This window comes from Cheilinus undulatus, linkage group 5, assembly GCF_018320785.1.
Source record: "Cheilinus undulatus linkage group 5, ASM1832078v1, whole genome shotgun sequence".
Lineage (NCBI taxonomy): Eukaryota > Metazoa > Chordata > Actinopteri > Labriformes > Labridae > Cheilinus > Cheilinus undulatus.
This window is the reverse complement of record NC_054869.1, coordinates 12,605,028-12,620,444: the sequence shown is the minus strand read 5'-3', so window position 1 is coordinate 12,620,444 and position 15,417 is coordinate 12,605,028. Positions and strand designations below refer to the sequence as shown.

The following is a 15,417-nucleotide window of genomic DNA, read 5'->3' as shown; positions in this document are numbered from 1 at the left end:
GCTAAAGGTTTATCATGGAATTACTGTGCATGCTCTGTTGAATACAAATTATGTAAAAGTATCTTGATTCATGCATAGAGACCTTGCACATTTTGACGGAAAATTAACCTTCTCTTACATCAAGATGTTATTTTTGGAAAAAACTTGTGCATACAGATGATGTGCAGAAAATAAAAGAACCACAAAACAAGCAGGAGCTTGAAGCAGCAGCTGAGACAAACAGTGTGTTGTGGTGAAAGAAAAGGCTGTGAGAGAATGAGCAGGTGTGGTGGGAAAGACCCATGGGCTTCAGGGAGAGAATAGATCAATAACTAATTTCAGTACCGAGCTTCACTCGCACAGTTTTCCAATAAAGGCTGGATGGAGAGTGTACTGGCTTAGCCCTCCCCCCACTATCTCTATTCTATCGCCTTCTACAAGCAGGGATTGGACTCTTATGGAAGAAGCTTGTTTTTTTTCTCCCTCTCTCAGCGTTGTGATTGTTGTGTGGATTATGTTCCTACAGATTGTGTATTGTATAAGTGTAATCCAACATTGCCTTTTCCATTTCCATGTGTCCTCCATGAGCACGCCCCACAACCGTTCCAACCTATATGCCGTGCCTGAACTTTTTTTCCCCCTCGCTGCTCTCCCTCCCTCCCTCCGTCTCTTGCTCGACCAGGGCCGGTGTTGAGGTTTTGTCAAGAGATTCAGACAGACAGGAGAGTGAAGCGTGTGTCATGCAGGGCTGCTGCTGCTGCTTGCTGCTGCTGAGGCTCTTCTCCTCAGAGGCTGTGACCTAGATAACCAAGAGGAGCTGGAGCGCTTGCAAGCCTTGGAGCCACTCCAGCTCCAGCAATGTCAGGAAGGGGTTAGTTGTGTAACACAATGTCCTATTTAGTTTGCCCGTCACACACGCATGGACGCAAACACATATGTACACGCACTGTGGTGTTGCCTTACTATCGTAGTATGTCTCTCTGAGGCGCTCTTGTTTTTAACCACAGACTGGCTGTGCAGAGTGGGTTGCGTGCATGTGTAGGGGCTTTAAAAAATGAAAGGGAAAGGGGGCCCTAAATTCATCTGAATTTAAACATAAGCATTAAGAATGCTTGGGAAAACTTTCCACACCAGCACACTGCAGACACATTATGTCACAGCACAACCACGACAGGCACACTCTTCCCATCGTGCTGCTTTTTATTTTCACCACTTTCTCTTTCTTCTGTGGACACAACTAAATATCACCATTTACTTGGGTAATTTTTACAAGTCTGTTTCAGTGCTGTGCTGCCACTTCCTGGTCACTCACAAGCACTTGTATGTTTACAAACATAAAATAATGTCATGTGCTGGAAACAACAAGCTACAGGAGACTGATTGTGACGCACATACAGCTCTTTTAATCATCCACTTTTATGTTAAGTGAGAAGATAACCAACTTCCACAGTACAACACCACCATCATGTTGAGGAGATAAAATATAGATGTTGCCTACTGCGCTGGAACAGCTGTAACAGGCTGCATTGTGAATGAATAACGAAATCTTTGACCCTGACATCTGAGCAGCTTCTTGAGCTGCAGGAGCAACACTGCCATCAGGTGGCTTTCACTCTGCATTGCAGTTTTCTTTACACATTAAAATGGTTTGACCAACTGTTAATCATTGCAATCTAACTAATCTGTAAACATATACACATTTGTCTGTTCATTTGGCACAGACTGTACACGATATAGATTTAGCTAAGGCCTCAGTGGTTTGTTCATTTGCAGACAAATACACGGGCCTTTTCAGTCTTTTTAACTGAGATTTTAGCAAAGTGTGGCATCATCACTGCTGGCTTTGTTGAGGCTTGAATCGGTCCCATCCAGGCTTTGGGGTGTATGTGTTCTCAGGAAGAAGAAAGTCCTTCATTCTGTCCGGTAACGGCAAAGCTTTCACTTTGTCTGCAAGAGGCCAAGGCTGTAGGTGGCCTCTTATGAATGCCCGACAGAGACATCGCAGAGCAGGAGGGCTTGCATCCCGCTTTAGAGCACGGTTGTGAAGGTCTGTCAGAGCCTGAGCATAGGGATGGGAGTCCCGACCGGGCGCTGGGAGCTCCAGCCCGGGATGCCGATAAAGCGTAGGGGAGTCGACCCTCGCTAAGTCAAGCAGCACCTCTGCTTGCTCCAGGAGCTCAGAGGCGTGACTTTGATCGGAGCACTGCTGCAAGGCAGCATGGAGTCTCTGGAAGAGGAGGTTGTGAAGAGACCAACAGGATTCGAGGTGATATATACAAGCCTGAGTGGCTCCGCTCTGGATCAAGAGCACAGCCAGAGGGAAGAACAGGTCAAAGTGCTCCAGACTGGTCTGCGTCAGTGAGGGCTCACAGTCAAGACAGCAGCTGGGGTCAAAGCCGTGAGCGAGCAGCAGCCGTGTGGTTTTGACGCAGAAGTTACCGATCTCAGCCGCATCCTCCACGCTGGCCTCCAGAGCCTCCTTCACCAGAAACACCAACAAGGACTTGACTGTTTCTCCGTCTACAGTCGTGGCATTAACATCAGCACCTGCAGAGAAGAAACATCACTCAGAACTCTGCGTTCAAAAACAGTCAACTAATGTCAGATCCCTTTTTTCTATGTATGGATGAATTGTTTATTATATTACACCAGCAATTTAACAGAGACATTGCATAATTAGAAGATGAATACCCTGAAAGCCACAGTATGTAGATTTTACAACCAGGGGACTCTAAATAAAAACATTAAAATTTACTACTACTACTAGTAGAGATGCCTTGTCAGCTCTACCCACCTCAGCTGCTTACTTTTTTTGTGTAGAATTGAGGACACTATAAAATAGTTTTAAATCTGAACTCCAAACGGCATATTTACAAAACAGTGAACTATAGTTTTCATGAATACATTAAGTAGCCTTCCTGGTTAGCGCTGCAAGCTACTTTTGCTAACAGTCCTAAAGCTTGAAAAATTCTGCAAGAGACATTTAATAACTCTTCAACATCAGACAACATGCGGTGTTAATTATGGCCAATGTTTTAGATTTAGTCTAAAAATTCTCATTAGTTTAAGTTAGTTTAGACATTTTTACTCTTTAAAGTTGTAGTCAACAGCAACTCCAAAACATTTAGTCCAGTTATATTCCATTAAAAAAAAAGCCATTGGATTTTAAACATTACTTTTTAGTAAGAACATTTTCTTTCTTTAGGCCAACTTAATTAGCAAAATTTTCGAATAATTATGGCGGTATTATAATCCGATTGTGCACTATCAATACTTGGCTTTCAATCTCCTGTTTTTGATTTTGGATTACTTTTTTCTTTAACAAATGAAACTTTTTATAAAGTTTTGGGTGGCGTTTTTGAGTGGTTGATGAGAATGAATGTCCTAAAGTAGCAGCAGACAAAGTATGGCTCAATGTTACTCACAGGAAAGTTGACAGTTTTTCTAATCTGAACATGGTCAGATTAACTGCATTTTGGTTTCATTTGATGCACGATGCTCATGTGCTTTTTGACTGGAAATTCAACTTTTTTATGTGCAGCAGTCCACAGCTGACTTTTGGGTTGTGTCTTGCTGACACTTAAACCATATTCACACAAGATTAGTATTACCTAGGGACCCCTGGTGCTTTATAATAATTGCACAGGATATCTGTGTTTTTAATCCCTTGCTAAACAACCATTTCTGTAATTTGCAGGGAAAAAATGATCTACCATATTTCAGCACACAGAGGTCCACAGGCAAAACTAATCCTGTGCGAATCAGCCTCTCTGTAATTTATGGCATTTTGTTTTTTTGTGCATGTATCTGGATCCCAAATTGAAAGAGTACTAAAAAATATCAGCATGTAAAAGGTTTAAAATGACAAGAGAGGTTTATATCTTACATAAGACATCTTGCTCTCTCATATTTTAACAGGAGGGATGCACGACTACCTTCCTTTTCTTCTCAGTCTGATCAGCTGTGGATACACAGTGACTTAAGTAACCTTGATGAGTAATGAAAGAGTTAGGGGAGATTGTTCACTAGCTTATTGGCCACTGACAGCTTGCTACCGATCTAATAAATGGTTTTAAAAGTCTACATGTATGTAGAGAGGAAAAAAAAAACAATTTAGCACATGCTGTCTCCTGGAAACTCGTTATCAGTATGTATACGACAAAAAAAGACATCACATGCAGAATATGATGTATATGACGCTGCCTTTTTTTTTGCGTGAACTTAAGAAATAAAAATTCACTGTGCATTGTCATTGCTGGAGCTGTAGTGCAAATTCATGTTTTCCTTCGGATATGTCAGTAAATCTGAGTACATTACAGACGTCACTTATCCCATGTGAATGCACTGCAGCGAACACTGACGTCAGGGGATAATTTATAAATTACCAGAGGTCCACAGGTAACACAGGTAAAAAGTACTTTTGTTATAGTTTTTATTATCAAACATCTTCTTTAGACATGGAAAATTTAGTCTTGTTTAACAGTTTTTCACTCATGTTTTTGTCATAATTTTGTTGACTACGTCACACCCAACTCTCTATAGCAGCAAAAAAAAAAAAAAAAAAAGAAAACAAAGAAAAAAAAAGAAAAGCATATTAATAATAAATCATTATCTTGCCAACTTACATTTGCATTTTATAATTATGACTGATTACTAGGTAGAAATACATAGCTGAAGAGAGACTGGACATACTGAGAGACATCATGCAGATGTGGACTAAAGCCTCTGCACATGTAGTCCATGCTCTACTGACTGAGCTTCACTGGCGCCCCCCAGTGGTGTTTATTTTGTATAACAAAGAGTGAGGAGTAAATATGTTTTTTCTACATATAAATATGAAATTATTAATCCAAGCTTATTTTCCATGAATAACCGATAAGAGTCAATGCAGAAAAATATCCTTACTTCCCTTTGAGCCAGTATAGATACCCTGCAGTAGAACTACATAGATCTTAAAAAACCTAGACAATCATCAATCATTGTTTTTCGTTTTTTCCATTTTGTTGGTTGTTTCTCTGCTGGTAGGTTAGGGGTTTCATCCCCAGCTCTCTGAAGTGTCCTTGGGAAAACTGAACTCTAAAGTGCTCCCACTGCTGTGGTGTAAACAGCACTTTAAGTGGGCAGCGGACTAGAAAAGAGCTACACAAGCTTTTGAACACTCAATGTTAATTTTCTGAAAACAGTGGTGATATAAACATTTTAATTAATTCTTCATTAAATTTAATGATAAGGAAATCTTTTTCTTTATCTGTCAGACTGGGTAATTGCTTGATTAAACACAAGGGATTATAACTTTGTTCTTTGTGACATTTGGTTTTAACTCCTAATATTGTAAGCAGCTTGAGTTTGGGGTTGTCACAACCAAGTGGACATTTGTCTCTCCATTTTTTTCTCTGTTCTGGTTGAACTAATAGTGACTGTTTTTAAGAAGGTAAATATGAACCTTGGCCTTATTAAAAAGTCAAGTTTTCTGAGTTTTCCAAAACAAAAACACTGGATGACGAGAGAGATTAAGCAAAGTCTACCTAAAAGGCATCTTGTAGCCAGGGTGCACATTATTTTACTGAGAGTACACAGAAGAGACCGTTTATACTATTGTATGGCAAAAGGAGATATCTTCATGCTCAACACGATGTGGTTAAAATCTTGTCCGTCTGTCGCTACATGCATAAGTCAAAGGATTTGTTTGTGTATATTTTAGTCTGACAAAAACTGAAACTTTAATTTCAGTGCTCATGTGTGTGGATAGGAATCAATCATACTAACAAAAGTTAAGAAATGCATTGCTTTAACCTTAATCCTTTGAAAGGGTATTCATATAATCAAAAGCACAAAGAGGACACAGTAAAAAGTAGAAAAGCACTCGGAGAGTGCAGACGTTTGCCATTAGCCCCATCTCCTAATAGTGAAGATCCTTTAAAAAATTCCTGGATGCAGACGGTGATCCAGATCATTCCCAAAATCAAATCAGTTTTTCCTTATGACATTTCCTGAAAATTTCATGAAAATCCGTCCATAACTTTTTGAGTAATGTTGCTAACTAACAAACTAACTAACCAACTAACAAACAAACCCTGCCGATCACATAACCTCCTTGGCGGAGGTAATGAAGTGTCTATTACTGTCATTACCTCTCTCTAGTAGAAGCTGGATGTTCTCGGTGTTGTGCACTGTGAGCCCATCGCTGCTAGCCAAGGCGTGGAGTAAAGGTGTTTTTGCTGAAGGCAGCAAAGAAATCAGTTTGTTAAATGAATGACTGTGAAAACAAATTTTGAATCAGGCTAAGACATGTAGATTTACCATGTTTGTCTCTTGCATTCACATCAGCGCCAAGGTCAAGCAGGGTGAGCAGGCAGGGGAGCCTCTCGGATTCCTCACAGGCAAGATCCAAAGGACTGCTCTCATGGATCTAAAACATAGCGTATATAACGTTTAACTAAAAAAAGCAAAGAGGCTGTCAAGACACAGAGAGGACATACATTAGAAACTGCTGGTCGCCTCACCCTGTCTCGTTTTTCGATGTCGGCTCCGTGTCCGGCCAGCAGCCTCACCATGTTTGGCCTGTTTCTCAAAACTGCTATGTGAAGTGGGTTGTAGTAAGACACCGGGTCTGCAGAGGAGAAACAAGTATTTATGTCACAACAGAGGTGGAAAGTACATGACTGTTGTACTCAAGTCAAAGTGGGTCCTTTGGGAAAATCTTAAGTCAAACTCTAACACAGTGGATAACTTCACTCATGATGCAAAGGTGTCACATCAAAAACAACAATCCACCAGAAACATGACCTAAAGCAGGGGTTCTCAGATGGTGTGCCTAGAGGGAAGTCTTGGTGTCTTGGAAATTTGTACCACCATGAGTGAATACTGTGACTGCATAAGTATCATTAAAAAAAAATCTAACACATACTTAGAAAAGTAACATCTTCTGTCGTATTTCTAGTATTTTCTTACCGCGCCTTTGTTTCATAAGCATTTCATAAGTAATTCAGTTGTTCCCAAATAGTGTAGCATTGTGAATTTGAACAAGCATGCATTCTTGCTACAACTATAAATAAACTAATAATAACATAAGAAAATTTAGAGAGGCGACACTGCATGGAAATAAAGATGGTGTGCTGTGAGAATTTGGCTTAATGTCAGATGTGCCTTGGGTGAAAAACGTTTGAGAATCACTGACCTAAAGAACCCCAGCAGGGATTACTAACAGGCAACATCCAAACACAACTAAATCAATATAAATACTAGGGGTGGGAATCATTAGTGGCCCTTACGATACAATATTATCACGATTCTTGGGTCGTGATTCGATATTATTGCGATTTTAAACATTTTGCAATACAGTGAGCATTGCAATACTATATACTGCAATATATTGCGATCTGTACGATTTTCAACTGTTTAGCTGATTTAGCATTAATCTTTTCGTATTTCTGCAGTATTTTGTTCTCATGTAGCACTTCTTGCAAACCTCATATTTCATGTCCATGTCCTTTTCCTGCTGCTGCCATGTTTGTTGTAGTAACTTTCTCCTGCTCTATGACAGTCACCTCTGCCGACCTCACTGGACAAACAATTGATTTTATTTTTCCATTATTATAGACTTAAGTTCATATAAGCATTTAATTTGAAAAAAATGGATACTTGGTGGACGAGACGATACGATTTATCGCCAGACAAAATATTGCGATACTATGCTGTATTGATTTTTTCTCCCACCCCTATAGTTTCATCTCAAACACCTAAAATACATCCAAATGCTCTGCCCAAGGGCATGATGATGAAATCAGCCCACACATACACCCAGGTTTGAAACTGCAGAGACAGAGCTTTCATTAATTTATTCTTTGGTAAATCAAGACTGTTGATTAACTCCAACACTGATGACCATTTCACTCAGAATGGAGTTAAAATTGCACTCTGGGAGTTAAAATCAACACAGAAATGAGATATCAACACTTTGCTGTGTCCAACAGCTGTTTAAAAATCTGATGTGGAATTATTCTCAAGCTACGTGCTACTGTGTAGACAACAAAGGTGGACAAAGTAAAGGGGATTGTACTCAAGTAAAAGTAAAGTTACTCAGGTTAAAACTTATGTAGAGCAAAAAGGAGACACAACTGACAATGAACATCAAAAAGGGTTATTATTTTTGACCCTGGTAGTTTTTGTTTTTTGTGAAATAATTTTGTGTCTGTGTGCAACAACAATTTCGTCCTCATCTGTAGTAGCAGCAGTTGAAGACTATAGGCTAAGTTTATGGGCACCTACTCTAACTGCTGCCAGTCATGTTTGATACCTTTGCAACAAAAATGGATGTCCAAGGAACTCAATATCTGATTTTTCTGTTTGTTTTTAACAACTAGTAAGTGTAGGAAAACTCATGCACCCTGTCTGGACTGCACAAAAACTTTGGCAAGGTATTGCTACAGAGGCGTTTCCAATGTTTCTGATCAATTTAGACAGCAGCCTCTCTCTGTATTTCTCTTTTGGGCTTTGAGTTAAAAATATGACAGAGGATCTTAAGTTGTTTCACTCCTTGATACTATTAAACATTAAAATGTTGTTATTGCGAGCCACCTGGTATCAAAACGTTAAGGTGAAGTGATTTTTCTTCAGGGTTTTTCTGAATGTAAGGCTGTTTTCTTTATGCTGAACCTTTCTACCTCCTGTAGATTGCAGCAACTTGGCTATAAAAGCAGATAATAATGGAAATAATAATAAATGTCCCCTCTTAGTGATCTTTGAGTGTCAGAGACCAGTATGTATCTGGCTGTTCTTTCCCACATGTTCTAATTTAAACCTGAAACCTTTCTTTAATGCATACATTATGATCAGAACATAATGTTGCACTGACAAAAGTGGAAACTTTCAAAATGATGTATGCTCAAGTTCCAGGACTGAGTCTCTCTGACAGCTTGCATAAGCTCATACTGTATATCCTTAACAAAAAGGCAAAAGACAGCAAATACCAAAAGACTGTAGAGTACAACTTGAACATTTTCTGTGCTATGTGGGAACATTTGTCAGTGTTAACTTTCTGGAAAGAGACATTCAAGAAAAGTGAAAGATGAATGAAGCAGCTTCTGTCGGGATCCCCTAATTACGTCCCTGGGGAGAGACTTTTTTATGAGCACATGAGGTCACCACAGCGCAGTCTGGATGAGCCATGGCAGGTTTTGTCACAGCAGCAAGACTTGCTGCACTTTCCAAAGCAATTTGCAAAAAGGGAGATTTATCCTTCTGTGTGTATATGGATGACAACTTGCTCATGTTACATATGGTTTACAGTTCCTTGTGTAAAAAGTGAAGGAGACAACTCCACTTATATTTCAGTACAGTCAGTAAGAAGAAGGTCATATGCATGCATGAAATATTGCTGCGAACATAGCCGACACCCACATTTACACATGAAGAGAAGCCAAGAGCTAGGATAAGATAGGATCCTATGTTTTTCCCCTTGCATTTAAGAAAAGCTGAGCACACCGGAGACCCACCGGGAAGAAAAGCTGATGCACTGCTGTCAAAAATCAACAGCAATTTACTTGTTTTATTGAAAAAATCCCCCCCAAAAAATAAAGCCTACACATTTTTTACCAGAAAAACTTTTGTATAAACTTTTAACAAGTGTTTCATCATGATTTTAGTTAATAATTGACTATCTAGGACTAGAAAAAGCCTCGTACCCCCACTTTAGGTGTTTGGCATCTCCAAGGGGGTCTCAGACCCCATGTTGGGAACCAGTGATATATAATAAGATGCTTAAATGACTCATATAGTTAGGAAATACCAAAGCTAAAAAACGTGAGATCTAAGGCTGTAATTTGAACCAGAGAGAGTCTTCAAGAGAGAGAGTGAATGGTCTTAATTGCAATAATGCATTGTGGTGTTTCATTACAGAGATGTTGCCAACATATATGTGCTCTATGGAGAGTGTCAAAGAGTAAAAAAAAAAAATACCTAAAACTTGGTACTTTGGTTTTCTGTTTTTGTTGCCGTGTTGCCAATACAGTTTGACTTTCATTTGAAACATATCAAAGGTAAAAAAATTTGGTATTGTGACAACTCTATGCTAGTCAACATAGGAAAAAACACTCAGAATGAAAAAAAACATTTTTGCAGTTTTACAGTGTTATAGAATTTGATGTCATCCTAAAATGTGGCTCGTTCCTAAAGTTTATTTTCAGAATATTTCAGAATGTTATATATTATAACATTCAAAAAATGTTTAGATGAGAAAAGTGTGCCTCATTGCAAAGAGAACAAAAGCTGTTTAAGATATTTAACAGTTATTATTAAAATCCGCATCAGCTAAATTTACAAACATGCCTTTGCAGATGCAGACTGACAAAAATGCTTCATTATACTTGATGCATCATGACCAATCAGAAATATTTGATAATTAATGAGTTATTAGAATTAATGAGTGGCAAACAGGAGAATATTAGCTTCTCTGATGAACTTCTTTATGTCAGTTTTGTGTGTATTTACTTTCTCACCTTCAAAGTTCAGGTCAGCTCTGTAGCGTAGAAGGATTTCAGCTGCATAGACCAGTCCGTGTTCGGCTATCTTAAACAGAGCGTAGCTGATACCTTCCAGGAAGACTTCTGACTGGGACTCCCGATCCAGAAGCTCCACAAGAGAATTACAAAGACCAGCCTCTTCATCAGGGCTTCTGCCCCTGGAAAGAAGAGCAGAAAGAGGCACTAATTCAAAGTGTATAACATTTGTATGGAACGTACTTTAGCCAAGTATTAATCAGATAATGAATGTTTTGATCAGTTAATTTCTCTGTTATTGGATGTGCACAAAAACGACTGAGAAACTTGTTAACAGACGCCTAAATGGGACAGTACCCAACTACTTTAAAAATAATGCATTTTATACTTTTTTTGGCAATGTCTCATGCTTATTTCTATTTTAACTTTTGGTTTCTTGTTACATAAACTACAGTTCCGCAGTAAAGATGTGAAGTCTGATATCTAGTTAGTCTTATAATAATAATAATAATAATAATAATAATAATAATAATAAAAAATAAAATCAATCCTGAAAAAAATGGGCAGCCAGTGCAGGGTCATTAAAACAGGAGTAATATGCTCTCTCCTCTTGGTTTTAGTTAAAAGTCTTGCAATTGAATTTTTTACTGTTTGGAGACATTTTATTAATTTCTGATTAACACCTGTTAATAGGCCGTTACACTATTCCAGTCTTGAAGAGATAAAATAATAAATAATGGTTTGTGTGTCATTAAAAATCAGTGCTGATCTTATTCTGGCAATATTTTTAAGGTGATATTAACAGGACTGGATGATTTTGTTGACATGTTTTTCAAATGTGAGGCTGCTGTCAAAAATTACACCAAGGTTCCTGACACACGGTTTACTGACAGAGAACCGAGGGAGGACTTTATAGTGTGTTGAAATTTATCAGGACCAATGGTTAAGATTTCTGTTTTGTAAGGATTAAGTTTTTAAAAGTTTGCAGACATTCACATTGAAATATCATTTAGACAGTTTGTAAGGTCAGAAAGATTTGTGCTGATGTTTGGTTTCACCGGAAGATACAACTGTGCGTCATCGGCATAACAGTGGAATGAAATACTGTGTCTCTGTATAATTTGGCCTAGCGGTAACATATATAATGAAAATAGAATTGGTCCTTAAATTGAATCCTGTGGGACTCCACAGCTCCACAGCTAAATTGATATTAAAAAACTTTCCATCTGATAAATATGCATGAAACCACTTCAGAGCTGTCCCTGATAAACCAACCCAGTGCTGCAGCCTTTCAATCATAATTCTGTGGTCAACAGTATTAAAGGCAGCACTTAAATCTATCAAAACAAGGACAGAGCACACACCAGCATCAGCCATTCTAAAAAGATCATTTGTCCCCCTAATAAGCACAGTTTCAGCACTATGATTTTCCCTAAAACCTGACTGGAACTTCTCATAGATGTAATTTTGTTTTAGTACTTCCAGTAATTGCCTGCAGGTAATTTTTTCAAGAATTTTTGCAATAAAAGGTCATTTAGAAATCGGTCTGTAGCTACTGCAGTCAGATGGGTTGAGACCAGGTTTTTTGATGAGTGGAAGGACACTGGCTGTTTTTAGATAGTGTGGAACACTGCCAAATGAAAAGGAGCTGTTAATTATTGTAAGTAACCAAGGGGCTGTCACATCCATAAGTTCAATGAAAAATTTAGGGGGCAGTACATCAGCTGAGCTTGTTGAGCACTTTACCTGTGCAACAGTAGTTATCAGATCATTAAAAGAAATGGGCATAAAACTAGATAAAATAGCACGACTGGGAGAGGAGACATCAATAAGTGAATCAGGAGGTATGATATTTTATTGAATTTCACTGATTTTGTTATTAAAAAAAAAAAAATCTTAAGCATTCCTCAGCAGATGATTCACACTTACTAATCCAAAGAGGATTTAAAAGATGGTCAAAAGTGTTTAAAATGACTCTAGGGCTGTGCTTATTAGTGTGAATTAAATCAGAGAAAAAGCTGGTCCTTGCATTCCTGACCTGTTCATTAAAAGAGATCATACATGCTTTCATTTGTTGGTAATGTACTTCAAGCTTTGACTTCCTTCATCTCTGTTCCACTCTTCTACATTCTCTTTTATATTTGCAAATGAATTATTTATCCATGGTGCTACCTTTGATTTTTGCACAGATTTGGTTTTGAAAGGTGCAACATAATTTAAGGTGGACATGCAGAGGAGGTTAAAATTATTCAGTAGGGTCTCTGTGTCTGAGTAGCTGAACACAACATTGCAATCTGGAAAAGACTGCCTTAATGGTTTTGTTATTTTTTTTCTTCTTTATGTGGTTTTCAAGTTTGCCATTTAAAGGTTTGTATTTATATTCCTGTCTGTGTTCTATGAATAAATATATAAGCCACTAATATTTCTACTCAACACTTCTTTACTAACTCATGCTATTTACAGGAAATCTGATGATAATTTAATACTTTTAAGACCTTTTTCCAGACCCTCTCAATATATATTTTCAGACCCCATTGCAGCTTCAATTTCTAACCAGTTACACTGGCGACACGGTTATGTGCATGTTTTGTGCAGATGGTAAGATAAAAATGTGACAACATAGTCAATATTTGCTATTGTGGTATGTAAATAAAGCTTTCATTAACATAGTAGCAGTGCTTAAATTAACAGAGTCTGTGCTGGTGTTACACTTGGTAAAAACTTCACAGCCAAGCTGCTTTTTATTTGCAAAATCCTGTAAAATATTAACAACTATCAGCCCCCATCCTCATCTGCAACACCTTCTCCTCCAACCATTCCTTAGAAAACTTGCATTTGCCCATCATTTACATGCACATATCATTTCATCACATGGTTAACCTGCTAAATAGAGACTTAGTGAAGCTTTCAGGAGGTATTGATAGCTCAACAGGCCAGAACATCAACAAGCGTGCAGGCTGACCTCAGATCTAATGGCATCCCACCTGTGCTTGAAACTAAACAAAAGCACAAAAATTAGACCACAACCTTTACTAACAAATATAAAAAAATGTAAATTAAAATGGTCTTGCATTCACCTTTGCACATTTTTAACAAGCCTTCATTTTGTTACATTAATCTATCAACTTTATATACTTTTCAAGACCCTGCAGACACCTGGCAACTTCTCCAAACCTCCAAACAAAGCCAAATATTTAAGGTATAAGTTTGTCAAAATGATTGGTAATTGGATCCTTTTTCCATTTCCAGGTGACTTTCAATGATACATATGCTGTTATTATAATAATAGGATCAAAAAGTTTCAAAAGTGTTAAAAAAACCACATCTGTATCCTATTACAGGTGTTTTGGAGAAGAAAGAATTCTCAGAAAACTACACGCAAATAACTGTACGCTGTCTAAACTGCATAAATGTGTTGACCTATAGCATTGTGTATGTTTTCTGCAATTCAGACAGTGAGCAGACGTTTCTTTTTTTTTTTTTGTTGCCCTGGTATTGAAACATGTATTGGTATCTTTAGGGTGTCTTTTGTTATATGCAAGTTTAAAATCCTGGTAGTGTGACAACCCTTTAGATGTACTAATTAACAAAAGAAGGACGTCAGTCAGCAAGACTTACAACTCGATTTTTGACAGAAACACTGCAAAAAAAGATTAAAAACATCTCTGACTTCAGCATTACCTGTCCTCGTGACCTCCACCACCTTCCTCCAGCCCAAAAATACACATCACAGCGTCCACCAGCGGCTGGTACTCATAAATGATCCGACGAAACCCATGGAGGAACGGCATGGCTCCTTCACCCTGCAACTGTAAGTCAATGACTGGTAGACACCGACAAACAGATAAACATTTATTAACAGAGGGAGTGTCCGTGTTAAAGGGAATGCCACTCATACTAAGGCCTGTTATCTCTTCACTTCAGAGGGCTGATAATCTCTGATAGTTCAGTCACACTTCACGCTAACTTGCTAATGTGGACGCTTGAGAAAATATTTGAATCCTTATGGACATTGACAAAGTCTGAATGTATGTAAGGGGCTGTTATCGTCGCAACTAGCTTGATAACTTCAGACAATGGATTTCCAAGTTCACTGAAATAATTCAGTGTGGCAGAGATAAAGTTAGGTAGCTAGCGTGCTAGCTAACCGTCATTCTCACTTCTTAGCATTTCTATCTAAAAGTATCACTCACTGCCCTCTAAATTATGTGCAAAAATAATTTCAAACGAGGTAAAATGAAACAAACTTACAAACGCACGCTTGGCAGTTATCAGTAGATGAAGCCTCAGCAACGCCCACACCTGTCCTACACTGTTTTCCTTCCGCCGAAACTCAAGCACAAGCAAGGTTCCCCTCAGCGGTTGTTACTTGAGCCACTGACTTTACACAAATTATAGCAACGCTGCATTGTATTTAAAAAGTTCTTTCCATTTGCCTTAAGGTGGTGTATATTACTTAAACGATAACAAGAAAAACCCAGTAGGAAGAAACCAACAGAAAGGGAACATCACACTCAGATCATACTGACAAAATAGGCTAAAAATAAAACACAGTAACATCTTGAACACTTCTTTCTTTCTTTCTTTCTTTCTTTCTTTTAAAAGGTAATCTGGAGTTATTATTTGAAATCTTAAACATTAGTGGTTTCCAAAGGGAGGGGTTGATACATAAAGGCCCTCTTATCAATGATTTTCCTATCATTATTTCCTCTTTTTTAAAATACAGTGTCACTACAAACCTAGCCTATATGAATATACTTTCTATAACTGTCTTTTTTAAAACTAAGCACTTACTTATATTTCACCTTATCCCTTTTAACCATTTATACAACCCATATTCCAAAAAAGTTGGGGCGCTATGTAAATGTAAATGAAAACAGAATTCAGTGATTTACAGATCTGATAAACCCATATTTTATTCACCAAAGAACATAAACAACAT

At 38.0% G+C, this 15,417-nt stretch overlaps 1 protein-coding gene across 1 annotated transcript; it reads right to left on the bottom strand.

Annotated features, from left to right (window-relative positions):
* Positions 1–855: 855 nt before the first annotated feature.
* On the bottom strand, positions 856–14,790 carry asb6 (ankyrin repeat and SOCS box containing 6). The gene is made up of 7 exons (XM_041788529.1): positions 14,727–14,790; positions 14,157–14,298; positions 10,476–10,657; positions 6,483–6,589; positions 6,280–6,388; positions 6,111–6,197; positions 856–2,526 (listed from the first exon to the last, which is right to left on the bottom strand). The coding sequence occupies exons 2-7, from the start codon at positions 14,264–14,266 to the stop codon at positions 1,811–1,813; spliced, it is 1,311 nt and encodes a 436-aa protein (XP_041644463.1). The 5' UTR covers positions 14,267–14,298; positions 14,727–14,790; the 3' UTR covers positions 856–1,810.
* Between the last annotated feature and the right edge of the window lie 627 nt (positions 14,791–15,417).